This window comes from Mauremys reevesii, linkage group 11, assembly GCF_016161935.1.
Source record: "Mauremys reevesii isolate NIE-2019 linkage group 11, ASM1616193v1, whole genome shotgun sequence".
NCBI lineage: Eukaryota > Metazoa > Chordata > Testudines > Geoemydidae > Mauremys > Mauremys reevesii.
Window position 1 is genome coordinate 64,463,136 of NC_052633.1, and position 27,858 is coordinate 64,490,993.

The 27,858-nt window shown below is 42.7% G+C and overlaps 2 protein-coding genes across 6 annotated transcripts in view; one reads left to right on the plus strand and one right to left on the minus strand.

The window, feature by feature from the left end:
• The window catches only part of OSBPL11 (oxysterol binding protein like 11), a 79,783-nt gene extending 69,055 nt beyond the window's left edge, over positions 1-10,728 (plus strand). For all 5 annotated transcript variants that reach the window (XM_039495583.1, XM_039495582.1, XM_039495585.1 and 2 more), the window contains exons 11-13: positions 4,432-4,614; positions 5,747-5,900; positions 9,047-10,728. In XM_039495583.1, coding sequence (XP_039351517.1) covers positions 4,432-4,614; positions 5,747-5,900; positions 9,047-9,124 — 415 coding nt within the window. In that variant the 3' untranslated portion in view covers positions 9,125-10,728. The remainder of the gene's footprint in view (positions 1-4,431; positions 4,615-5,746; positions 5,901-9,046) is intronic.
• A 3,494-nt stretch (positions 10,729-14,222) lies between these two features.
• Positions 14,223-27,858, minus strand: part of LOC120375044 (TGF-beta receptor type-2-like) — a 58,668-nt gene continuing 45,032 nt past the window's right edge. The window contains exons 4-7 of the mRNA XM_039495618.1: positions 21,498-22,312; positions 20,609-20,750; positions 18,122-18,249; positions 14,223-14,670 (exon numbers count right to left, since the gene is read on the minus strand). Coding sequence (XP_039351552.1) covers positions 14,458-14,670; positions 18,122-18,249; positions 20,609-20,750; positions 21,498-22,312 — 1,298 coding nt within the window. The 3' untranslated portion in view covers positions 14,223-14,457. The remainder of the gene's footprint in view (positions 14,671-18,121; positions 18,250-20,608; positions 20,751-21,497; positions 22,313-27,858) is intronic.

The window sequence follows — 27,858 nt, forward strand, 5'->3', positions numbered from 1 at the left end:
TCTGCCTCAAAAGGATGGTGTGAAGTTTAATGTTTGTAAAGCATGTTGTATTTATATTGCGTTTTCTATCTGAGTTATCAGAATACTATTACTGTTCTGATGAAAGAATCTCCAACTTGCAGTAAAAAACAAAAATCAAAACCCTGCAAGGTTGTTAGCTTGAGAAGGAGAGTGGGGTGCCAATGATTCGTTTTAACTGAAAGCATGTCTCATAACCAGGAATATATAGAAACATTTACAGGCTTCTGTAATATTGAATAAAATATGAATGAAATTTCATTAAATACAGAAAAGGGGTGAATACAAAACCAGAACTATAATCAGTGTAAATATTAGTAACACTAAATTATCCACACACAAAAACCCCAAAAGAAAAACATTGTGGTCATTGCTATTCCATCCCAAAGGCTTTAGTAGACACTGAGGATGTGATGCACTGCATGCTGTGCAGTGTTGGGGATTGGATTCTCTCCCCATAGTCTCTGTTCTGTTTCCTACACACTTACTCAGGCTTTGTGTGTGATGGAGGTAAAGGCTGGGAATGAGTTTCACACTAAGACATTTGGATTCAAGGGAAGAGACAAGTTAGATTGCTGTGGGGCCCATTAACACTAATGATATCCCTTTTAAAACATAGTGTAGTAAGATCAAGTGATCTTGAGCACTCCCATACAAAGATGCCGACACTCGATGGAAGAAGGAAAAAATATATAGAAAGGAAGCCTGTAGTGAAACAGTTTCTGGCACTTACTGTGAACTGTTATCTGACATCAGCAGATTCATCTTTCAACCATCCACTGAACACAGAGCTTGTTGTTAAAAACCCTTACTTAAATATTTCATATTTTTTCCATGGTTAGTCCAATAGGCCTGAACAATAGAGGCTTTTACGTGTAATTGGCTTTGACAGTTTATTGCGACTCTGCAATTTGCTGTTGCGGAGAAACAGTTTAGGGAGGCTGTCTTAATAAAACATAAAAAGCATCTCAAACTTGAGGACCCATGGTGCCAGGGTAGTACCCTGGTGGGCGCAGAAATCTGCAGGCTGGTGCAGTTAGATAGCATCAAGCGGATTTTCCCCTCTTCTGCTAGGAGCAATTAATACAGATAGTTGGATTTGTAAAACATTTTTGTCCCTAAATCCCAAGATTCATATGGAAGATGAAAATCTAATTATATTGACAGGTTTCATATGTCCTCCAGGGCATTTTGATGATTGAAGTTTACCTGTTCTTTTTGTTTGTCATAATTTTTTAAATTTCTTAAATAGCATATTATTTGCTTTTTATTCATACCCTACATATTGTATCTTCAACTTGGTAATCATTTTGTTATGGCATTTTCTTTACCCGTGTCTGTGTTTAACAAAAGAGCATGGATTTTTTTTTTTTATTGTAATCGTTAGTGATTTGGGAGGAATGGTTTCTGTGATATACGTTGATTATGTGGTGTAGTATATTGCTACATAAAATTAGGAATTCTTACAGAGGGGGTCTATTTGGTGTCACCTGTATCATTGATATAGCCACAGTTGCTTGAACATATTTTCAATGAAATTTTGAAATTATGGTATTTTGACATTACCCAAAGCAATCGCTCTCTGAGACCTACTAGCAGCATTGTTATAGTGACATGGGCTGTTAGTGAATGTTGCCATGACAGCAGCCATTATAGACTTGGTTTGAGTGACCCTTGCTGTAAGACATTGCTTGGATATCTGCTTGTCAGCTCTGTGCCAGATAAGATTGCACTGTACCCAGCTGCATTGCTGAGGATAATAATAATTCAACAGAGTAATATGAGTGTCATCTAGATGATTAAAAAATCCAGTATCAAGTATGTGGTATTCTTTGCTGAAACTTGTTCTGCCATAGGCTGCATGATATACGGGACTGGGAATGGTTGTGCAGTGCAAGGTAATGCTAATAGGAAGAAATTTAGGTCGTAATGATCACTAACAATGTGACAGAATATCACTTGCGAAGACCCATGATTGAGCTAAAATCCCAGTTAGCTTTATCTTTAAATCAAACAAAGATACCAATTTGTGATTGACACTGTGATGTCTCAAATTGTACAAGCATCCAGTGTCAGTTTAACTGTATTACAATTTAAATATGAAGCTGATAAATACATGAAATGTGTAAACACAAATACTGGCCGTCTTAGTCTGTAATTCACTCAGAATGCACCAGTCTGTTTAGAGATATAACTGAGATAAATGAGAATTTCATAATGTAGAATAGCTTCAGTGATGTGTGAAAGTCGCAGAGGATGCAAAGCAACATAAAATCAACAGACTTGTAGGTTACTGCCTAGTCTCGATAGTTGTTTTAAAAAATCGTTTAACCTACTTTATCCGTACACTGTAGGGTGAGCCATGCTAACTGGTAAAACAAACCTTAATAGGGAAATACGATTTTCAAGTTAAGTGTTCGTCTAACTCTCATATTGTGTTCTTCTCAACTGCAAATGTATAGTTAAGATGCATCAGTTCTGTTCAGTTTAATATTCCGGTAACTACTCCAACATTTTTTTTGATCTGGATAAAATCAGACTTATCATTCAAATATTTGTAAAGATTTGTGGGAATATTGCATATTTTTACAAGTAAAACACAGAGGGCCAGATTGTCTCATGTGCTGAGATCTGCTCAGGCCTGGGCTACACTAGCGGGGCTGGGGGGGTGTTGAACTAAGATACGCAACTTCAGCGTCGAAGTATCTCTTAGTTCGACTTACCTGGCAGTCCTCACGGCGGCGAGAAGACTGACGCGGCTCCCCCATTGACTCCGCTTACTCCTCCTGCTGAAGTGGAGTACGGGCGTCGATTAGCGGATCGATTTTGATCCCTGATACACACTGAACACTACCCGCCAATTCGGCGGGTAGTACAGACGTACCCTTAGTGTGAGAGAGGGGGTGGGCTGCCAGACAGCCACTGTCTGCCTTGTGCAGCTCCAACCACAGTCCCGGTGTAGGTTAGGGCAAACATGGGGATGTGGTTTTAATCTGGGTCAGCTGCCATCTGCCCCCACAGGACTACCTGTCACCTGAGAATTGCTGGAGTGCAGTTGTGCTCCAGCTCAGCCCTGGCATCTCACCTACACTTGGGCCAGGAGCGGTGTATGGGCTATCCTAGCATTGTGCCAGCTGAGAGCTTTCCATCCCACACGGAATTCTCATCTAATCCTATATGGCCAGTAGCCAGCCCTTTTGTGCTCCATAAGTGGCACCCGGTTTCCTTTCCTTGCACCTGGTGGTTCAGAGAACCGTATGTGTAACAGAAGTTAATGCTACGGTAACTTCACACGCTGAGCCCCACAGAATGTAGATGTGGTTGGGGACCAATGGCAGTGTCACCACTGAACAAACCTTGTTTCCAGTGGGAAGGAGAACCTGGGGAGTAACATGGTATAGATCCATTCTGTACAGATAACTAGAGATACGTAAGGCAGGGGCTGGCATCCCCAGTGAAGCCTTGAACTCCATGCAGCTGAGAGACGACTTGTCTTGTCTGCATCGCTAGCGAACTCTCTCACTCTTTCCCTCTCATAAGGGAGAATAAATCTTCACTGCATGAAAGGGTGGGGAAATTTGGCTACTTGTTGCTAAGTCTGACTGGGTCAATCAAGATTTCGAGTCTCCCTCTCCAGTGTCACTTCATTGTAAACCTATTGTCATGCGTTCTTTGGGCATGTGGTTTGTCCATCTCCCCACCCCCCCCTCCCCAAAGTATGCACTCATGGGAGTGATGCTAATACTGTGTGTGTATATATAGCATCTTCTGTCTGAGGGTCTCAAATGTTGTACGAAGCATGAATCCATCTCATGAATCCCTGGTTGCTCTTAATCACCCAGGAAATCTCTGGCAGAGCCAGGAATGGAACACAGATCTCAGAGTCTGAGTTTTGTACTTATCTTCCCCTCTGTTCTTGCCTCATTGTCTCTTTTAATGCAATACTTGCATTATACACCAAAAAAAATAAAGAGCAAGTGGCCTATAGGGCCAGCAGGTGAAGATAATTATTCTACAAAGAGAGTTAGCTTGTTAACATGTAAATAAATATCAAACTTGATATCCAGGAGAAAAATATTAACTGTAGTAATGGTTTACTAGTGTAACCCATATGTCAATTACTTTTCAGCTCAATTCTCCTGTGAAAAGGCTTGCAAGTTTTAAGTTAAAGCCAAAAAGCTGAGTTCTGTTGGGTAATATCACAAGAATGATAGAAAAACAGCATTTTCAATATTCTCCCTCCCAGCTTCTCCATGCAAATGCACAGTTTAAGTAACTGACTTAAAAATTTAGAATGTGTGAAAGACTAGCTTGCAGTTTCTTTCAAAATGAAATTAAATGACAAGACAGTCAGAATAGGCCCTAGCCGTCTATTCTCAGTTGTGGTCTTTTTTTTTTTAAATTGTTTTCCAGAGTTACAGGTGAAGTAAAGCAGAATGCAACAAACACTGTAGTCTGCAGAGTGCAAGGTGAATGGAACAGTGTGCTTGAATTCACCTACAGCAATGGAGAGACCAAATACGTGGACTTGACAAAACTGTCAGTGACAAGAAAACGAGTACGGCCCCTGGAGAAGCAAGGGCCATTTGAGTCTAGGTAAAAAAAGATATTTACATCTGTTTAATTGTTTTATAAAATTCATGGAATTCCTCAACTTACAAACCAGGCTGCCTAGGAGAAATCTACAGACTTAAATATCCAAACGATGGGTAGTGTGTGGGACCAGTAGAGCCAAAGTGATCTTGAATATTCAGGAATAGATAGCACTGCTTAGAGCTAGACGTACTGCAGGCAAGTGCTATTTAAAGTGCATATTCAGGGCACAGATGATCACTGTCTCGTGAGTACATACAGTGCCTGCTATAGGGAGACCTTGGTCTTGAGCCTTTGGACATTACACAGTACAAATAATATTCCTCCATGCAGCCCAGCAGTTCTTTACAGGGGCTGTCCTCAGCAGAAACAAAACTTGTGTGGCAGTTTTAAGATGCATACAAATGTCCATTTGGGATTAGGCTGAAATTTCCTATACCTTTTCATTTACGTGCCAATCTAGCATTGCAGTCGAGAGCAGCTTAATGCTGGCCTAGAGATAGAAGACTAAATTCTGAGCTCCCTTTTTCTTGTGCCTCTCAATCCCTGCTCTGTTTAAATCAATTTGTCATGCCCAAGAAGAGGTTGGAGTATCATTGTGCAATAACGTCACCTGCTGTACACCAGTTCTGTATGTCAAGTGACTGCAATCCAGGAAGCTGCCGAAAAATGTGAAATCAATTAAAGCTTCTGATTAGGGCTCTGTCTCTGTCACGGAGGTCAAAGAAGTCACAGATTCCATGACCTCCAGGACTTCTGCAGCGGCCAGTGTGGCTGATCCTGGGGCCACCCAATGAGCTGGTTGGCCCCTGGGACAGCAGACTGGCCTCTGCTGGAGCAGCTGTGCAGCCAGCCTCTTGGGCAACCCCACAACCAGCCACTGCTCCGACGACCCCTGGCAACTGGTGCTGCTATCCCTACCCTCTTCCCCACCTCCCCCTCCCCCGGCAGCAGTGATCCCCCCAGAGTGCCCCCTGCAGCAGTGCCCTCCCCCCCCAGATTTAGTCACAGATGTTTATAGTATACATCATGGACAGGTCATGGGCCATGAATTTTTGTTTATTGCCCATGACCTGTCCATGACTTTTACTAAAAATACCCATGACTAAATCGTAGCCTTACTTCTGATTTATAGGCGACTGTGGCAACATGTAACAGAGTCTCTGAAGGATGGAGACATCGATAAAGCAACAGAGCATAAACGAGCCCTTGAGGAACGGCAGAGAAATGAAGAGAGACTTCGTGCTGAAAGAGAGGCACCGTGGAGCACAAAATACTTTGTTAAAGAAGTAAGTAACTGTGTGTGAGTAAAATGTATGTATTGTAAATGCACATATGAGCATGTATATTAACGTACAGGTCGTGAGCCTATAGAGGACATGCTAGGGAATGCTGATGACCGCATGGCATAGGGCCTTGGATCATATAATACATGTAATGACATATCAGGCAATGCATTCCTATACAAGGCTATTGCTATGTTATGATTCTTCCATTCCACACTGGGTGACTCTAAAGCTAAATGGTTGTTGGTAAAGAACTTTTGTGCATGAAATGCAAGTGTTAAGTACCTAGCTCCTTGCCCATAAATAATAAAAATGGAAACAGCAGCTTTTGATATGTTTATATAAAGGCATAAAAATATACAAAAGCAGCAAAGAGTCTTGTGGCACCTTATAGATTAACAGACGTTTTGGAGCATGAGCTTTCGTGGGTGAAACCTCATGCTCCAAAACATCTGTTAGTCTATAAGGTGCCACAAGACTCTTTGCTGCCTTTACAGATCCAGACTAACACGGCTACCCCTCTGATACTTAAAAATATACAGTGACTCTGTTTCCAGAGCACTAATGTATTTTTCACCCAGCGCAACCAGCACTAGAAAAATAGTAGTCTTCTATACTAACTTACCAAGTGGTTTAAGAAATCAGACAACTTGAATGGGGTATTTATTACCTCTAACCATCTCAGGAGGTCCCAAGAACTTAGTTATTATGCATCTAACTTGAAAAATCCCTTTACTGCCCTGAGGGGGGCTCCCTCTTCCTTTCTCTGCCTGTTGGTTCTCTGTCATTCTTAATGTGGGATATATAGATACACACACTTTTCTCATTTTGCTAGCTGGTATAAGAACTTATATCCGCAATATCAACCCTAGTGCCTGTTGCTGTTCAGCCTGAGTCTCCTGTCAGGGTAATGTACTTGGCCTTTTGCTTCAGAGTTCTTCTGTTGGGGAATCTGGATTATTGCCTTGTAAAGCAGCCGGCTGATTTAAGAGCACCCAAACCCCTAGCATGCAGAACATCATCTGCTAGCTCACAGCGCACCCTGGTTTTGCAATTATGATCCCACAACTGCAAGTGTTTCTTTGTGTGGCTTAACTTTCTTCGAAAGTAAACAACGTTCAGCTGAGACACCTGGAAGCTGTGACGTGGTTTAAAAGTGGACTGAAGCCAATGAATACCTGAGCAAAACACAAGGGAAGCTATAAGAGCTGATTGCATTGTGTGTATATAAAACAAAAACATCAGTGTGACTTACCAGTAAGAAATGTCAGAATAGTCTCTCTACCTCAGCTCTTCATCAGCTTGTTTTCATTCATGTAGATTTCAGGTTTTAATGCAGCTTGTCCATTCCATGGTTGGACCATGATCAAGCTGTTATCCTTGTTATCTGTCAAACGGGCCCCAAAAGACTAGGAAGTTCTGGTGTGACAGCCTTAGAGCAGATTTTCCTTCCTATGTGGAAACCAGTAGCTGCTGAGGTAGGTAGCCTGGTTCTCCTTTGTGGAGGGAATAGAGGTATGTATGTCAGCTATGCGGTGGTGATTCAGATCCATATTGTGACAAATTTGTGTGGTCACAGATGCAATAGTACAGTAAAATATGAAAAGCAAAAAAAATCTCTAATTCAGCAGAAGGTTTTAAAATACTTAGAACTAGATATGGTTCTGAACCACAAACTGCAGGGTATTCTAAAGCTAAATCAAATGGATCACTGCAGAGTATTCCTTTTCTCCCAGGATATGTCTACACAGCTGACTCGGGCTAAGGGGCTGTTTAATTGTGATGTAGACATTCAGGCTGCAGCCTAATCTCTAAGACCCTGCAAGGTAGGAAAGTCCCCGAGCCTGAATGGCCACAGCACAGTTAAAAAGACTCTTAGCTGGAGCCCAAATCAGATGGCATGGGGCAGCCGTGGGCTTATAATTGCAATGTAGACATACCCTCAGTAACAAATCCCCATCTCTCATGGTTCAGAAATTTTGCTTAAGTAGCCTCTTTGAGCTCAGAGCATTATCTAAAAATCTAAATAAACTTTGAGTTTTGGTTTCTGAAAACTTTCGCTGATGTCTGTTTGTTTATTTATCTGTGGCAAAGTGAACAAAGATAGAGAATGACTTAACAAGATATTTTAAATTTGGGAGAGCATATCACTCTTGCATACTAAGATTTTTACCACACAAGGTAACTGCTACCTTGAATTAACTTGTGAACACACGAACTAAATATTTCAGACTAAGAATGTTTTTTAATCAAGTAGTTTGTTCTAATTGCATCCCTGAGTGACTGTTGACAGGAGAAATGTGGGTTGTGTGGTTTTAAAAAAACAACACTGTTTTCAGATTTTTATTTGAAAGCAGAATTTGAGATACTGGGTGGCTCAGAGAAGGGTAAATAATATCCAGAACCATTTCATCTGTAGATCATCAGTTCAAATGTAGCCCAAATGGCTTGTGAGCACAAGCCATTTCTCTCTGAGGGCTGTTTGCTTAGCCTTTGCAAAATAAGTTGCTGGTCTCAATCCAGACCACAGCGTGCCAGAGTTCCCTCATCATATCTACATCAGTTAGTGCTGGCTGCCATTGTTGTTAGTCCCAGCAGAAACACATTACTTTACTGGAATGAACATGATTTCTTAGGGTTTTTCTACGTGGTCAGTTACTGTGTGACAAGCGAAGGTCTGTAAATCTGCAGTGTGTTAACTTTCTGTGTGCTAACTGGCTGCGTGGACACTGCTGTGTCACCCTGACAGTTCCGTAGAGCACTTCGGCATATTCTGTTTAAAACAGCCAGATGTCAAGGTGCACTACAGACCTTCTGGTGCATGATAGTAGGGCTCACGCTGTGACTTAGTGTGTGGCAGACTAGTGCATTGTAGATTTATATCCTAGCTTGGCACACGCTTTGTCTGAGTGTGGACAAGCCCTTAGATATCCTCATCCCTAGAGATGGTCTCTCCAGAGCAAAGTTAAGACATGTTGGCAGGAGACTATTGGGATGCTTGCACTGCTGATATCTGTGTATACATAAGCTGTGTACCTCTAGTTTTCAGTGCTGTCAGTCCGACGCCTGGCACCACAAAATACTTTTCTATGTGAATTCTTCTATAATTATTCTGTGTAACTTTTTTCTTTTTTCCATTTGAATTGCAGGGAGATGGCTGGGTGTATTATAACCCCCTTTGGAAAACAGTCCCCACCATACAGACTCAGCAAATGGACACTAACTAGATAAGACTCTTCAGGATGAGTTCCTCTGTTTATCTAATCTCTATCACTCTCAAAACACAGTAAATAACACTGTGTCTCCTGTTTTTATAATTGCACAAATTCAGATGAGCGTAAAGGAATAAAATACTAGGGCACTTTAAAGGTTACACATAATCAAAGGTGTAGAGCCCACCTTGCCAGGTATGTTCACCAACTTGTTTTTGTATGAACCAAAAGATTTTATCTGAATTATGGAATGTGTTCTTTTAAGCAGGTCCTGCTGCAAGCTGCCTAAGATATAAACCATTTGACTTCCTGAACAGCAGCAGTCAGATGAAATGTTGTTGCCTCAATGGCTTTAACTTTGGAGTGACGTGAACCTTTTTTGAGAATCTGTGCACTGAGCTCTGTTTAATAATTGTGAAATACTCAGTACCCATGTAAACAAAAAAAGTGTTTGCTGCTTGTATACCCAGTGATTAACCTCCTGACAGAAAACTGGAGGAGGTTTCAGAAGTTGCACCTGGAATCAGTGTTAAGAATCATCTGGATTTGACAAGACTTTTTTCCTTCAGAAAGAAAGTGTGCATGCATCGGCGGGATATGGAAGCTAAGTAGAGACTACCTTTTTTTTTAAGGATTTATAAAATTGATTGGAATTGTAACCATGGAGACATTTTTCCTCTGAAACATTTTAGTATACTTGAAAGAATTGAATTGGAAGAATAATTCAGAACACTTCTCAGCTCCTAATTTTATTAAATCTCACTTTCTGAGTGACTGTTTAAGATTTATTCACATTGCAAATGTAAGGAAGTTAAGCCTTTTTTCCCCCAAGGACTAAGGCTTTCAAACTGAACAGCAACCATAAAACAACTGTTGTATTAATTTCTTCATCTCCGTGCGTGTGATCATCTTGAAGGTGAAGTGCCAGTGTTACATGCTGTCCATTGGATTGGTTTGATTTTTCTCCTTTGTATATTTGTTCAGAACAAAAAAACAAAGCAGTTAAATGTGACCATTGAACATATGGACTGTGGTTTAGTTTTTTCATAGTACATGAAAAGGCTTATTTTGCTGGAGACTTTGTTTTAATATACATACAATCAGATATCAGGAAACTGTATTCAGGTACAAACATCCTTCATTTTTTATAGTGTTAAGTATTTTATTGAAGTCTAAGAATTGCTGGCAATTAAGAATAGTACTGATTGTCTTTCATTATTGTTACTACAAGCTACCTTAATTTTCCAAGAGTGGTGCCTTACTCTGTTTTTTCTTCTGATGTAGTCTTCCAATCAGTGTATATAACATTATCTGCCACTCACCAGCCGTTGTAAATGGCTTGACCTGTTCCATCATAGCGAGAACTCATAACTGTGTGATCTGGTAAGATGTTTTCCATTGAAGGCATAAGAATGTAAGAAGGCATCAAAGAGAATTTAAATAACCATGTTTAACATTCAACAAAAAACTGTAAATTGTGCAAAAAAAAAAAAAAAAGGGGTTATGCACAGCTACTTTGATTCCCTTGTACATTTTGCTGTGAAATGCACTGAGGTCTGAATATAAGTCATAGTCCATGTGTGAGGAAAAATGGGGGGGAAAATAAAACTAAAAAATGATTAGCTTGTTTTGTCTGTTTTCCCAGAGTCCAGGTGATTAGGATGAATATTGTACGTACATCATTTTTTCATGTCTCTATCCATATTTCCACGGCCTCCCCAAGCTGTAGTATCTGACCACCAGTACCTGTAAGAGTAACTTTCTTCTCAAGAAGGGTGTGCAGTTAAGGCCCTGTGTAAACTATATGCTTCTAACTTTGTATAGAATACCCTCTATTTTTCCTTACAATTTTTTAAATAAATTGTTTAGCGTGTCTTAAATTCAGAGCAGGAGTAACATTAAAAACTGAAACTACTGGCTTAGTTCCCTGTAGTGCCCTTGTGTTTGAAAAATAAATCTTAATTTATTTTAAAGGCAATCTTTCTATAATTTTGACTAATCATTATTATAAATATGAACACTTTATACTAGCCAAGATGTAAAGAAAACAGAATATCTGTTGGTATTAATGATTTTTTTAACGATTCACTTAGGATTTTCAATTGACAGGCTGTGCTTATTGTCAGTGTAATTGTACCTTTACTGCTCCATCTATGAATCCATCTTAAAGGAATATATAGAGAGCCTATTAATAACAGGCTTAATATGTTAATTGTGTGCAAGGGTCTGTTTATTAAATCCACAGAAGCAAAGAAATCAAAGTGAATGCTGAAACTTTATCCTTTACCCAACTGTATTGTCCCCAGCTATTTGAGGTCTGTTGGGGCCCAGCACAATGCAAGATTTGGGCCTATGTTCCTTCCTTCCTCTTTCTGGTGAGGCTCGATCTTGCACTTATTTAAGTCAATGGCAAAATTCCCATTGACATTGAAGGTGAAGAATCAGGTGTCTACATACTATTTTTCATGTGTCAGTGTTTCTTTCCTGGACCGTCAGAAGTATTTCAGTGAAACATTTGGACAAACTCAATAGAAACAACCACTTTCAATCTGAAAGCAGACACAGCAATATAACTAAACACAAATGTTTAGTTTCAGCTATTCCTGGAAAATCGGGACTAAATAGAAAGTGACAGTCACAACTTTCTTAAGTAGCCAGTGAAATATCAGTGGGATGGTAATCTTTAAAGGTACTTACTGATCAGAAGTACAAACTTGCTAGATAATTGGCCAAGGAGAATAGATGCCCCCTAAGCAAGTGCAGAGATATAGAAACCATACTTTGTGTGATTATTGATAAAAACTTTTCCTAAGCTGCTTCTGTGCCTAAATATGGATTTGAGCGCTTAAATAAGTGACCTTGTTTTCAGAGGTGCAGAGTGCCCACAACTCATTAACTCAGTGAAAGCGCCGGGTGCTGAGCATTCCACTTTACTCAGATGCCTGACTTCAGGCACCGAAGCTTGAAAACTTTGGTTTCACTTTTTTTTTCCTGTTTATTTTCTTGAAAACAAAGTGGCATAAAAATAGCAGAGTTCCTGTTTTCAGGGAAAATTCTCCCCCTCCCCTCAACATGCTCTTTACAATATCACCCACACACTACGTATACTCCCTTTACAAAGGAATTGGACTTCGACCCTGGGATACGATAAGTAGGCTTTACTCTTGCTTACAATGTTCTCCTTCCCCCCACACTTTGGTGGATACAGCTCCCCTTGTGAGAGAGCATTCAGGATGCTTTTGGAAGCATCTTAAGTTTATACTTATTCTGTGAGTTGCACTGTTTCTTCAGCATAGTGTCAATTTCAGACTTGGTGCTGTAAAACTTAGTGCAGAAATCACGTTAGCCACCTGCAGATGTGGGAGTGGCAGTTTCACCTTTTCTTTCCTATGCGTATGCTGTAGATGGCTGTCTTGCTCTCTGTGTATAATCGGTGGTAAGAGAGGAAGTGGGTTGTGATTAGTGGCTGAAAGAAGTGAGGTGAGGGGTTGGCTTGGGGAAAGGGAGGATGCTCCTGGTAAATGGGAGAAGAGAAGCTGTTCCAAGTGCAGAGAGCTGCTTGAAAAAAAGCCCCAAGTCCCAAGCAGCAGGAGGAGGTAGAGAGCAGTCAGGGGAGAGGATTGAAACACAGCTCCTGGCCAGGGGCTATGAGATGGAGGTTTAAAATAGGTGCCCACCAGAATACCTAGCAAACCTTTTCAATAAAAAACATTCCCTAGAATTGATGCTTCTGTAACACCCACATCTATACTCATGCAGTCTCTCTCCTTTGCCCTGTGTAACAACCTGAGAGAGAGATGGAAACACAGCTGGGACGATCTAGGAGGAGGAGCAGTTTTAAATTGGGTCACACTCCAGTGAAGCAATCCACTGCAAATCCAGAGTCAGGAGTCTTTATACTGAATCCCTCCCAATATCAAAGATGGCAAAATCCTGCACAGCCATTGTGCTGCGCTCTCCCACCCTTCCACTTACCTGTACGGTAGATCCATGCAGTTGCAGACTTACGGGCAACGTGCCCCTCCGAATGCTACCACATACACTGCCATTGTGGAGATGACTTTATTGTGCAGGAGCTTGTAGGCTTTCTTGCTGAGCAGAGCCACACTCTTCTCATTGCCTTTCCATCCTAGCTGGGCATGGGAGTGTGTGAGGCAGTGGAGCAGGGTTTGGGTCAATGTGAAGAGGCTGGAAGTGGGGCGTGACTTACCTTATCTTCTGCCATTCAGCTAAGAGCCTTTCCAGTAGAGGGGAGGAGCCCAACTGCTGTAATTGGAAAGGAAGGGCCAGGCCCTACCTAACCTTCATGTCATTTGCCACTTGACCCTTAGATCACAGAAGGTGGAGATGGAAACGATCTATGTGATGGACTAGACCTGCCCTGTCATCTTGCCAATATCACTGTTAAAGTGCATGTGCTGTTACAATATATCCTCATTAGTTTGATTTAGAAGATAGCTGGGAGTCAGGAGACATGGGACTTGAAATTAATACTTAGCTGACATTCTGCATAAGTGCTGTTCAGAGTGGAACCACATCCTCTGAGTTGGTCATGTTCTTTTTTTAGCCAAATAATAATTTTGTACTCTTAACACACAGCTGGAAAAGTCAAGCATTCCCAGGCATTATACATTGAGGAAAAAAGTGTTTGGTGTTAAAGCCAGTCAGGCTTTTGCTAATCTAATTTCAGGTGTCTCATTGCACTCTAAAAAGGGCTGGCTGATCTCTGAATGGTTAATCAGAGACAATGCCTGTTTTAATGAGCTCCTGTCTAACATCTGAGGTTTATAGGCTAGAAAATTAGGGGTAAGGCTCAGTGGTGCAAGAATGAACATGAAAAGAACTAAACTGAAAGGGATAGAGGTGGAATCCAGGTCTTATTAATAAAGGTTAAACATTCATTTTAAAATACTAAAGAAAATGTATTAACATCGTACACTTAAGTACAAAATAATCAATTTCTATACAAAGTATTGATCCCAGGGCACTTTGAATCATAGAATATCAGGGTTGGAAGGGCCCTCAGGAGGTCATCTAGTCCAAACCCCTGCTCAAAGCAGGACCAATCCCCAGACAGTTTTTTGCCCCAGTTTCCTAAATGGTCCCCTCAAGATTGAACTCACAGCCCTGGTTTAGCAGGACAATGCTCAAACCACTGAGCTATCCCTCCCCCTTTGCTTTGTACTTACGGGATGAAAGGTCTGATAAATAAGTTATAAACTAGCTCTTAGTTCATTTTAGGAAAATGAATTGAGGTGTTTTTTTTTTTTTAATTTATTTTTTTAGAGCCACGTGCTTGTCTTTAATTTCCTTGTTTCTTTTTGATACGAGGCTTTCATTTCTTCCTGTCACTGGGTATTTCTATTCCCGTCACTGGCTTGATGTTCCCCACTTCGATGGGCTGTTTTGCTGCCTTCATTGTCTGTATTGTTGTTGAGGATGTCATCACAGTCCATTTGTGCCATCAGATTGAACCGCTCTGCCACACAGTGGGCTGTAAGGCGAGCCTCGGGGTCATGGTCCCAACACTCTGTGATGGTGTCGCACAGAAAGTGCATTCCCTGAAACGAGACGATCAGAGATTAGATTTGGAGGGTCAGGAGAGAGAGGCATGGGAAATCAGCATTTTGAAGGCCTAGGATTACAGTGCTTTTGGGGATGAATTGTCTCAATGTTACTGCGATTATTTCCCATTCTAAGTACACAGGAAACAGCGGTATCACGGATACTACTGGGTTATAACTGCTGCCATTCTAATTATTACTTAATATTTGTTTTACAAGAACACGTAGAGCCCCCAGCTGAGATGGGGCCTCTCACTGTGCTAGGCATTATCTAGACTCCTAGCAAAACTGACGCAAAGTTTATAACCTAAGGGGGAGATTTTTAAAGGAGCTTAAGGGAGTTAGGTGCTCAACTCCCTTAGTCCTCTTTCATCTGCTTTGTCTAGGGGGGTTGGAGCCTTCAAAAGGTGGGTAGCAGAATAGGCTCAGAGAGGTGAAGTGACTTGCCCAAGGTCATACAGCAGGTCGACTGCAGAACTCAGATAGAACCCAGGTCTCCTGACACCCATCCCTGTACTGCATCCCCTGGAGCACGATGTCTCTCTGTGCAGAAAAGAAATGACTTTACCAGAACAGTTCATCTTCCCTAAACTTTCCCTTTTTAAAATCTGGTGTGCTGTACTGCTGCTTTCTCCCCCAGGAAATCATGCCAAAGAACCATAGTGATACACAAGCGAAAGTCTGTGGCCTGGTGGATAGCACACTTTACTGGCGCACAGGAAGACCTAGGTTCCATTCCCAGCTCTACCACTGGTCTGTTGAGTGCACCTGGCGAAGTCACTTTGGGATGGAGGAATAGCTCAGTGGTTTGAGCAGTGGCCTGCTAAACCCAGGGTTATGAGCTCAATCCTTGAGGGCCATTTAGGGATCTGGGGCAAAAGCTGTCAGGGAAGGTACTTGGTCCTGCTGTGATGGCAGGGGACTGGACTCAATGACCTTCCCAGTCCTTTCCAGTTCTATGTGATAGGTATATCTCCATATTAAATATATATATATATATCTCTTCAGAGTTCCAAAGAAATCTCCTGAGAACTCTTTATTTTTTGGGGTAGGAGAAGGATAGGTCAGTGGCTTGAACATTGGTCTGCTAAACCCAGGGTTGTGAGTTTAGTCCCTGAGGGGGCCATTTAGGGAACTGAGGTAAAAATCTGTCTGGGGATTAGTCCTGCTTTGAGCAGGGGGTTGGACTAGATGACCTCTTGAGGTCCCTTCCAACCCTGATAGTCTATGATTCTATGAAAGGTTTGTTTACTGACCACCAAAGGAAATAGCTTCACCCAGGCTTGTCAGTGCACTCTCTAGCACATTAGTCTTTCCATTATAATAGCCAACGCTCTGTACAGCCAATTACTTTTTATCCTGTAGGCTTTAAAGAGAGACCAAAACTGTCAGGTGTAGAAATAAAATGGCAGTTGTCTGGCAGATGGTTTTTTTCTGTGAGCTAACAACTGCACAGAAGTTGTCTGACCTTCCTTTCACCCCACAATCCTAATTTGTGCTACTGCATTTTACATCATCATGCCAAATTTGCAACAGACACTATTGGGAAGAGAAATTCTTCTAAATAAAACATGTTCATATTTTTCAGTGGATTTGTGTATTCTGTGCATTCACAATTAAAATATCACTGAAAAACCTCCAGGATCCTAATGCTAAAGTTAAATATTATATCTTGAAGTATTTCTCCAGTACTCTCTTGACACCCTTTTCTAACCCCTCACTCAAATCTCAGATAAGTCTCTCTTCCAATTAAAAAACACGCTAGATACATTAGGATGACAAAAGTTAGAGAGAACAGAGTTGTCTACTTAAAGTGATAGAGACTACATTTCAGTACCTTCTAAAATAATTCATGTATTTGCCTTATTGAAAAGATTTAGATTCACTTAACAAATTTCAACCTAATCTTTTAATAAAGTTTCCACAGATAGAACACAGCTTTGCCATCTGTCCTAGTTTTATTGATTAAGCAGTAGATTGTCTACCACTCTCCCGAATAATATCTTATTTTACCCAGCAGTAAACATGTTTGCTTTTTAAAAAAATTAATTTAGAAATAAATTAGATCCTTTAAAACAAATGACTTCTAGGTTAAGATGACAAGAAGCAAGTTGAAAAAGGTTTCATCTTGCTTTTCTAATAGCACAACTAGATTTTTTTTTTTAAATTCAACCTGATTTTACATTTGAGTCATGCCATATTTACAATATAGAGTAGTAAATGTGTGTCTGGTTGTTTTAACAGTTTTAGGTTAAAGTTGGACTTTCCAACAGTCTAAGGGAGTTAGGCACCAGATCTGGGTGACTAACCCACATAGGTGCCTTTGACAATCTCAGCCTAAAACGGTCAGGACAAATGGATCTGGCATTTTGAGCAGTGCATTGAACTTAGAGCCTGCTGTCATTTTTTCTTCGTGGGAGGGTTGTGTGCAACTCCCATTAAAATGAGTAACTTGTGCCAGTCTCTCAGCATCAAACGGATAATGTACCTCTAAGTAGTAAGGACCTTTGGTGGTAGTGGGGTGGGAACTAGTTGTAGAATGAATAAACACATGTTCTATTTTCCTCCCAGCAGATGGCTGTGTCACTGCATTTTAGGAGGACTAACTCTAATGTGCCAGGGGAAGATAAGGATCATGATCAGAAACACTTTTTCAGCTTAATAAAAATCAGTCGAGGTAGAGCTTGGCCTTTGAAATCTAGCTTGGCATAGCCTCAAGTAGGTGCATATTTTATCTGCAGTTCCAAATTTTACCTAAAAGCGGATAGGGTGCAGATCTGAAGCCTATGTTCAAAACTTTAAAGAACATAGTTGTGAGATTTGAGGGCCAATAACTGCCTTCAAATGCAAGTTGTAACAGCTGAGTGAACATTGCCAAAAATGTGCTCGCAAACTTTCTTCCAGCTAGAAACCACATTCATTTTGACACTGTTTACAGCCTGGTTCTTTCGAGTCCTACGAGCGTTTATACAAATAGTGTTTTGTTACCGAGAGGCTCATGCAAAATGTAGCAAATGCAGGGCTCAGATTTTATTCTGCAAGTGTTGTGTGTGTGTGGCCATCTTGAAAACTCTTTGCGAGTTTAGAGGGCCTCCATTTAGGAAACAGAAACGAATACCCTGTGAATTAAGGGAGCAATTGCACTGTGTATACAGGTGACTTGCTCTAAGCTACAGGTTTTGGCTCCTAACATTGAGTCTCTCCCTCAAATGAGCTAAGTTGCAGAATAGGGGTGGGATTTTTTCAAAAGTGCTTACATGATTTAGGAGCTCCTAAATCACCTAGGCAATTATGAAACCCCCCCTTCCTCCAGTGTCTCTGTGATTCAGGTGATTTGGATCATAAATGTATTGATACTGTCATTCAAGGATGATCATGTCCATTGCAAGTCAAGGCAATGAATAGATGACTTGGGTTGCTATAGTCTTTTCTTTGATTTACTATTTACCTGATGCACTAGCCAGTTGCAAGGTATCTCTGGGCGCCCTCTGCCATGCAGCACAATGTCTCTCATGGTATCCACACAGGGTTGCTCCTGGACTTTCGACCCAAAAGGTAGCTCGTAACTTTTTACCTCTAGGTGATAAATCAAAGCAGCATTATGGGATGTCTTTCGTGGTTTGGTGGTACCGCGTGTGTTTGCTCATCTGGCTGCTATCCATGGCATGGAACTAGAAAGAGTATGATTTTTGTAGACGGGTCTAGAGCCTCAAAGTTTGGATTCAGAGCTTAATGTCCTCAAAGGTCAGGAGTGTTAGGGAGCAGGTTTTTGGTTCAGGCTCATCACTAAGTTAAAATGACTCCTTCCCCTACTGAATTTAAATGGGCAAAAACATGAGGGTGGCCCCCGCTGTACACAACATCAATGGAGTTGCAAATGAAAAGGCAGGGGGAGGAAACACTGATTCTTAATAAAAAAAAAAAATTTTAAACATCTCAGAATCTTTTTGTTGGAAAGGATTTTTTGCTTTTGGCCTCCTTGTGACGGCACTATTTCATCATAGGTGCGGCAAATGTTTTTAGAAAGTGACTTTGGGATCTGAGACCCACTCGCAGACTGGACACGTGCCCTCTTGAGAGCAGGAGACCGGGAAGTGTTCCCGATGTAGACCCCAGAGCTGTGGAAATAGCTCCCTCTTGTGGCATGGGGGAGCTGAGAGACTCGCCCTTCAGGATATAGTGCAAAATTCTTCTCCCCAACTAAGCTTTTGTCAGGAAGGGTCTAAGATACAGTGACTCTCTCCAGCCTTTAATTTTCAGATTTTCGAGGTGCTTTTATATCAGTGTGTATCAAGTTAAAAAGGTGAACGGTGTGAAGTTTCTAGATGCCACAGCAATTGCAAGTCAGGCGCATCTTTCCTTGTATGTGATGAGCCTTGTGAACCTTTTCCTCTGTCGCTCTCTGGTGTAGCAGAGGGGAGGTCTCTCGGGCAGCTTTCATGGCAAAGAAGGGCAATTCTTGCTCCCCCCTTGGTTTGTGTGGGGATTGCTGAGAGCAGAGCTCCTGAAAGAGGAGGGTAGGATCTCCATTGCTTTCCCCCATCCCATCTCTTTCAATCTGTGAGTCTCCTCTGTTCCAGGAACCATTCCATCTCCCTGGTGGCAGGGCAGGGCATGGGAAAGGGGACTGGAGTGAATTGTGGGGGCATAAAAGGAGGCCAGGAGAGCTCAGAGAATGCAGGAAGGTGGGGGGATGGATGGCGTGGAGAGAGGGCAAATGGGGAGATTTGGATGGAGGTGGGGGGGGGGAGAGTTTATCATAAGGAAAACAGGAGAAAGCTGAAAGCCTGAAGGAAAGGGACAGGCAGAGAAGGAAGAGGAGAAAACTTAGGAATCATAGTAAATTGTTGCACAGAAAGATTAGTACCAGGACATTGCAATGAAATAGACACTGATTGAAATGTTAGGGGACATGACTGGGTAGGATGCCAGAGCTCGTGAACTGTTTGTGGATGGGAGGTAGATGAACTTCATAGTATTGTCTAAAGGGACGGGGAGCCTGCTTTGGTTTTTAGGTGCCTGGCTGATGGGAAATGTGTATAGTCAGGGCCTGATGGCTTTGATACATGTTTGTTGATTATTTTAATAGAACATAACTTGCCTATGGTGAGCTAGTTAATTCCCACGCTAGCTTACTGTGTGCACTCACATGCCTATAATCTGCCTTCTGAAATGAGTACGTCTTCACTGGGTGCTTTGAATTTTTGGTGGGTGAGAGCCCCTAGGATCTCACCAGTCTCTAGTCTAAATCATGGCATTTTTAGAAACTGGGAGGAGCACCAGGAATGTGCCCCTGCAGGGCTCCACTCTGTGCATGCAGGTGTGTTTACTTGGCTGGCTATGGGCCTGCTTGGAGGTGTGGGATAAAATCCTGGCTCCACTGAAGTCAATTAGGGAAACTCCCATTGATTTCAGTGGGGCTAGGATTCACCCATGAGCTCTTTTTAGACCCACTTTTTTCTCTTGTTCCTATTCCCTCCCCTTTGTAGTATTCCATCACCATGGACAACAGCCTCCAAAAATGAGGAACTATCGGGGAGATCCTGTTCTTTTCTCCATCTGTATTTGTTTATCCTGCACACCATCATGGCTTCTGAGAACCTACGCCTGAAGACCATTCTGCAGCAGGCATGTAGCAAGCAGGGAATGCTTAGCAGATTGCAGGCCTGATCCTACCAGGTGCTGGAGAATCTAACTTCCATTGGTGCTCGGCACCCCTCAGGAGCTGTTGAGCATCCAAGACCGAGCTGTATGTGAGATGAGCCGCAGGACTGTACCAGTGGAAGATGTAATGGACTGATTGTTGCTTGGTGGGAAGAGAGCATGAAAACTGTTGTCTAAGGGTGGTTAATTTACAAAAATGCAGGGGCTAGCTAGCATGGCCTTTGGTTCTAGAAAGAAGGGAATACATGGGACTATGTTGCAGTTTTCCTACCTCCTACAGCCTCACACCTGGAGGCCAATTCCCATAAAACCAAGGCCATGGAGTAGACGTCCATTTGTTTGAAGGACTCCAGGTCTTCCAGATTCACTCTAGACTCTAGAACCTCAGGAGCCATGTACCTGGCAGTGCCAACCTAGCCAAAAAAACAACAGAGATTAGCAAATATATCTGCAAGCAGCTGCAGCATGGTAAGGACCTGCCATTTTACAACTGAGGTGAGTAGGTGGAAGACACTGAAATATCTTCATAGCCTGATTGTTCTTGCTCAGGAGCAAACTAACACCAACTGCCAAGCACTAGGAATATGTAAGATGGTTTCCCATCCTCCCTTCCTCCTGTTCATCTTCATTATGAGCAGCCACAGGGAGTTCAATGACCAGGCACTGTCTGCCTAATGAGTGTGCAGGTGGGCCCCATCGCCATAGTATCTGAGTCTCACTCCTGCACTAGCTCTTTTAGAAAAGCTACAGTAGATAGTTTATTTGCTGTATCGTCAGCATTAAACATTACTATGCGCTGAAATGTCTAAACTCCCTCCTTGGGTCTGAAATAGATCAATGACTGTACTGGGTTTGTGTGCAATTTTAAAGATAGCATCATGGTTTGCAAGTGTGCCTAAGCACATCTCAGTCCAATACTGAGCACATTTATCAGATGGTCAACTCTAGTTAGATTTCAGCTTTAAATCCAAGTGGCATGTGGGCAAATTCATGAAGTTCTCAGACTTCCTCCTCTCCCCACAGACCCCTTCTCATCTCCACCATGGCCTGCATTTGGCAGCATGTGGTTTTCAGCTTACGGCATACTTGGGATGTATTGTTAAGTGACGCCAAGAATTTCTGTAAAGTTAAGTCAATAACCCAGCTTTGGCTTCACTCACCTGCCCGCTGTTAGCAAAGTCGTCTGCTGTTAAGGAAGGGTCTAGCTTTAGAGCAATGCCAAAATCACAAATCACGCACTCCCACTCGCTCTTCACCAGGATGTTGGTGCTTTTGATATCCCGGTGAGCGACTGGGATCTTTGGCCTGCCACAGGCAGTGTAGTCGCTGTGCAGGTGGGCCACGCCGTTCACCAGGGAGCCAGCCATTTTTTGTAAGTCTATCCAGCTCAGAATGTGTCGGGACAGATAGTCCTTCAGGTTGCCCCTTCTATGGTAGGCAGTGATGAGCCAGTATTCCTTCCGGGGCCCAGACCCCCTGTCCTCTGCTGTAAGGAATTGAAGGACGCTCTCATGCTTGAGGCTGGCATCTGTAAAGATCTGGCTTTCATTTTTCCATGAGGAATATTCCTCGCACGGGAAAATCTTAACAGCTACTGTCTCGTATTGCCCCGAAGTGGTGTGGTTCAGCTTCGCCCTCCAGACCTCAGCAAACTGGCCTTTCCCCACTATCTCATCCAGCTCAATGGGCAGCAGCTCGGTGTTATGGTTGATGCTGTTGGTGCAGGTGAAGCTCATGCTGGAGTGATTGTCGTCTGTCATCACAGATAATTTCTCATCGTCCTCATCAGCTTTTCCTGGCTCGGGCAAAGCCTGGTGCTGAGTGTGCTTCTGGCCCCAGTCCTTGGCTCTCTTTTTCTGCTTCTGGGTGCGGCAGAGGTAAAATATCACCGTTATCATGACAGCCACGAGCAGAGGGGGGAGCAGGCTTATTGCTGCTACAGGAATGACCTCTTTGCTCTGCAGCATGGAGTATCCTGTAGAAAGGAAAATGAATAAGAATGTGCTGCTATAAAATACCTGCAACGCCTAGTTTTGGTAGTGCCTGGGGAGAAAAATGGGAGGTAGTTAACTAAGTATTGCCAAGGACATAACGCGCACTGCCTGTAACTCTGAGGGTAAGAATTCTCCTGTCTCTGGTTATTAAAGTGACACTGTCAGCTAGTTTTAGGCTTTACATTTAGCTTGTGCAACATGGTGAGGGTTCCAAAAATTAGTATTTTAGCGCACTACCTTAGTGAGCGTATGTGCCCCACTGCCCTCTACTGGATGGAATCAGAACTGCTCAACTGTCAGCCTGAGGTCTTGTAAGCTAGCAAATTCTGTCTTACAGGGGTGCTGGAACAATGTGTATCGTGGAGGTGCTGAGAGCCATTGAACCAAGCTGTAAACCCCGTATATAATGGAAACCACATCAAGCCAGCGGGTGCAGCAGCACCCCTAGTTCCAGTACCTATGCTGTTGTAGCTCAAATGGTAGCGGTTTCTTGCAAGATGATGATAATGTTGAGTTCTTATATAGCACTTTTCATCAGTAGACCTCAAAGCACTTTACAAAGGAGGTGAGTATTGTTATCCCCAGCTAGGGAAACTGAGGTACAGGGAGGTGAAGTGACAAAGTCAGCCAGCAGGCCAGTGGTAGCCCGAGGACTAGCACTCAGGGCACCTGAGTCCCAGTCCAGTGTTTTATCTACTAGGCCACGCTTGCTCTCCAAATTTCAAGGTATGAGAACATTCATCTTCTCTGTAACAGACGAGGTGGGATTCAACCTGTGACTATTTGCACACAAAGAACAGCATATTTCTACTGTTCCACTAACCAAGAGAAGAGTTTCAGTTCTATCCCTGCTGTCTCAGTGGCCACGATATGCAGCATTCCCACTGAGGTCATGTCAGGAATTCTTGGTTGGTCTACCTGCATCCTTTGTTTATGCAATGTGCATACCACCTATGTGTGTATTAGTTCCTCAACATCTTGGAGCTATTAAACACTGATTTCTTATAAACTATGTGCACAAACCTTCCCGTGATCTGAAAGCCAATGATGAAACAAAGCTGGAAAGTTTTGGATTGGCATTTTGAACACCACAAAGATTGGGATAGTTTGGATCTGGGGATCTGGTTCATAAACAGAAGCCCTTTGCAAAACAGTCAAAAACCACTGTTGGTATAATGAAATGTACATTGTTAATGGAGATAAAGCTGTGGATTAAGGTGGAATGGAGAACCAGACTCTTCTGTCAGTGCATTAGATGCAGTCTTAGGGTATGTCTACACTACAGGATTATTCCGATTTTACAGAAACCAGTTTTTAGAACAGATTGTATAAAGTCGAGTGCACGCGGCCACACTAAGCACATTAATTCGGTGGTGTGCGTCCATGTACTGAGGCTAGCGTTGATTTCCAGAGCATTGCACTGTGGGTAGCTATCCCGTAGCTATCCCATAGTTCCCGCAGTCTCCCCCGCCCATTGGAATTCTGGGTTGAGATCCCAATGCATGATGGGGCAAAAACAGTGTCGCGGGTGATTCTGGGTAAATGTCGTCACTCAATCCTTCCTCCGTGAAAGCAACGGCAGACAATCATTTCGCGCCCTTTTTCACCTGGATTGCCCTGGCAGATGCCATAGCATAGCAACCATGGAGTCTGTTTTGCCTTTTGTCACTGTCACCGTATGTGTACTGGATGCTGCTGACAGAGGCGGTACTGCAGTGCTACACAGCAGCATTCATTTGCCTTTGCAAGGTAGCAGAGACGATTACCATCCCTATTGCACCGTCTGCCATTGTAAATTGGCGATGAGATGATGGTTATCAGTCATTTTGCACCGTTTGCATTTGGAATTTGGCTATGATGGTTATCAATCCTTTTGTACCATCTGCTGCTATCATGGGTGCTCCTGGCTGGCCTCGCTGAGGTCAGCCGGGGGTGCATGGACAAAAATGGGAATGACTTCCTGGGTCATTCCCTTCTTTATGTTTTGTCTAAAAAGAGTCAGTCCTGCCTAGAATATGGGGCAAGTGTACTAGTGAACCAGAGAGCACAGCCGCTCCGTGTCAGAGCCCCAGAGATCCCTCCTGGGCTACCGTGGCAGTGTCCCCCCATTTGTGTGATGAAGTAATAAAGAATGCAGGAATAAGAAACACTGACTTTTAGTGAGATAAAATATGGGGAGGCAGCCTCCAGCTGCTATGATAGTCCAGGCAGGACAGAATCTTTTCTTTAGACATGAAAGGGAGGGGGCTGATGGAGCTCAGCCTCCAGCTGCTATGATGAGAACAGTTACCAAGTCTTTTGTGCCATCTGCCGGGAATGACCAGGAGTCATTCCCATTTTTACCCAGGCGCCCCCAGCCGACCTCACTGAGGCCAACCTGGAGCACTCACGGGCTGATGATGACGATGGATACCAGTCATTTTGCACCGTCTGCCACCGGGAAGGGGATGCTGGTGTTCAGCGCTGCAGCACCCCGTCTACCAGCAGCATGCAGTAGACATAGGGTGACATTGAAAAAAAGCGAGAAACAGTTTTTTTCCCTTTTCTTTCGGAGGGGGGGGAAGGGTGTAAATTGACGACATACACCCTGAAACACCCGGGAAAATGTTTTGGACCCTTCAGGCATTTGGAGCTCAGCCAAGAATGCAAATGCTTTTCGGAGACTGCGGGGACTGTGGGATAGCTGGAGTCCTCAGTACCCCCTCCCTCCCTCCATGAGCGTCCATTTGATCCTTTGGCTTTCCGTTACACTTGTCACACAGCACTGTGCTGCGGCCTCTGTCTATCATAGCCTGGAGATTTTTTCAAATGCTTTGTCATTTCGTCTTCTGTAACGGAGCTCTGATAGAACAGATTTGTCTCCCCATACAGCGATCAGATCCAGTATCTCCCGTACGGTCCATGCTGGAGCTCTTTTTGGATTTGAGACTGCATCGCCACCCATGCTGATCAGAGCTCCACGCTGGGCAAACAGGAAATGAAATTCACAAGTTCGCGGGGCTTTTCCTGTCTACCTGGCCAGTGCATCCGAGTTCAGATCACTTTCCAGAGCGGTCACAATGGTGCACTGCGGGATACCGCCCGGACGCCAATACCGTCGATTTGCGGCCACACTAACCCTAATCTGACATGACAGTACCGATTTCAGCGCTACTCCTCTCATCGGGGAGGAGTACAGAAATTGGTTTAAAGAGCCCTTTATATCGATATAAAGGGCCTCGTTGTGTGGACGGGTGCAGGGTTAAATCAGTTTAACGCTGCTAAATTCGGTTTAAACGCGTAGTGTAGACCAGGCCTTATATAGGGCTAAATTCTGCCGGTATTAACTGAGGAGTACCTTACTCCACAGTATTCCTATTGAATTTGGTGAATCTACTCTTGTAGCAGGGCGCTATTCAGAATGAGCAAAGATATCTGAATCAGAACGATAATGGAGAGAAAGTTACTTGCATTACTGCTAGTGTGAATGACCTATAACTTGAGATTCATGTAACTGAGGGCCTGACTGCCCATAGAAAACTTTAAGTTTTTGTTTTTGTTTTTCAGTTTTGTTAAACACTTTTCACCCAGATATTGACCAAGAATGTTTTTAAAAAAATCCCTATCACCCTTCAGATCACTTGAAGACGACCCTCACAAAACATATAATTCGCTGATCCTTTGATGTTTGCAATTCCTTGAGTAAAAATGCTGACTTCAGTAGAGAGATTCAAGTAAAATCTTACTCAGATATTTTTCTGCCAAGTACAATAACTGTGGGGAAGGAGTATGAGACGCATTCCTTAAGCAAAATCCCCTGCTGTTTGACCTCAGTGTGTACAGTTTATAATTCAGGTTCTGGAAGAACGGACCGCTTTGCTGTTTTACTTGGCAAATTCCAAAAAAAATCTGCTGCAGCTAATTTCTGCAAAGCTGTGAAAGTATTTCTAAAATAGGCATCAAGTTCAAGCCACAAGATCAACCCAAATGGCTATAAATCAGTAACGAACCCAGGAATATGTTTATTTTGGAAAGTACTAGATGTGGGTATCACCTACTGCTCTAAAGGATTTACCCAAATGGATATGATCACCTCTGTGAAAAGCTGAAGTTCAACAGAGTGAGAGTAAAGAATTTGCAGGGTTTTTTTAGGGAAGTACGTGCATGAATCCTGCTAATAAATAGTCAGAGCTGAGAGCATAACTTTTGCCAATTACTTAACAATGAGGTTCCTCCATGCTGCAAAATCCCCAGATATGAGTGGGGCCATTACACGTTAGATCTTTTCTGCTTTTTCTGAAAACAAAGGCAGCACGTTGAAAACCAAATATTGCAGTGCATTACTGGCCATGTAATTCAGTCCCTGTCAGATGTGAATTCGAACTCCTAGGCCAAGCTCCATCAGCACAACTTTTGAGACCCTAACTCAATATTTAACAAGAAATGGCATCTTCTAAATGCATAATTTCCTTTTCCACCGCCAGTGCCTTGCTTCCTAGGCTGGGGTTATCAAGCCTGGCTTGGAGGAAGGGAGGAAAGGAAATGACACATCTGCACATGTAATGAAATCACTGATAAGCTCCAGTGTAGACATGTTGCATTTGTATAGCTTAGTCCCAGCAAATTACAAGAGTAAATCATTCCCCTGCAAATTTTCATCTACACCAGTGCAGTGTCAACACTGGAAGTCCCAGATTTCCTTAATGAAGGATGGGTCTAAGACTGTAAATAAATGGACAATTGCTTTGGAAAAATGCTTGTCTGCTTTAGTCATTTCCTTCTTAATCATTTTTCTTTAATCAGATTTTGTGTTTGTAATATTTAAAGTTTAAAAACAAAACAAAATCTTTTAAAATAATATAAGAAGTTCTAAACAATTTATAAGGGCATGCATCAAGTCTGGGTCTTGCAAAATTGTCATTGGCAAGGTGGTTCAGATAATAAAAGCAGAAGAGCGACTACCTGATTGCCTTCTATGACCAGCCTGACCAACCTGATTGCCTTCTATGATGAAATAACTGGCTCTGTGGATATGGGGAAAGCAGTGGACATGATATACCTTGACTTTACTAAAGCTTTTGATATGGTCTCCCACAGTTTTCTCACCAGCAAGTTAAAGTATGGATTGGATGAATGGACTCTAAGGTGGATAGAAAGCTGGCTAGATTGTCGGGCTCAACGGGTAGCGATCAACAGCTCGATGTCTAGTTGGCAGCTGACATCAAGCGGAGTGCCCCACAGGTCTGTCCTGGGGCCAGTTTTGGTCAACATTTTCATTAATGATCTGGATGATGGGATGGATTGCACCCTCAGCAAGTTCACAGGTGACACTTAATTTGTGGGGAGAGGTAGATATGCTGGAGCGTAGGAATAGGATCCAGAGTGACCTAGACAAATTGGAAGATTGGGCCAAAAGAAATCTGATGAGGTTCAACAAGGACAAGTGCAGAGTCCTGCACTTAGGACAGAAGAATCCTCCTCCCATTGCACCATCATTCAGTATTCAAGAGATGATGCCAAATTTGGTTGAGCTGTATTGCAGTCTTTG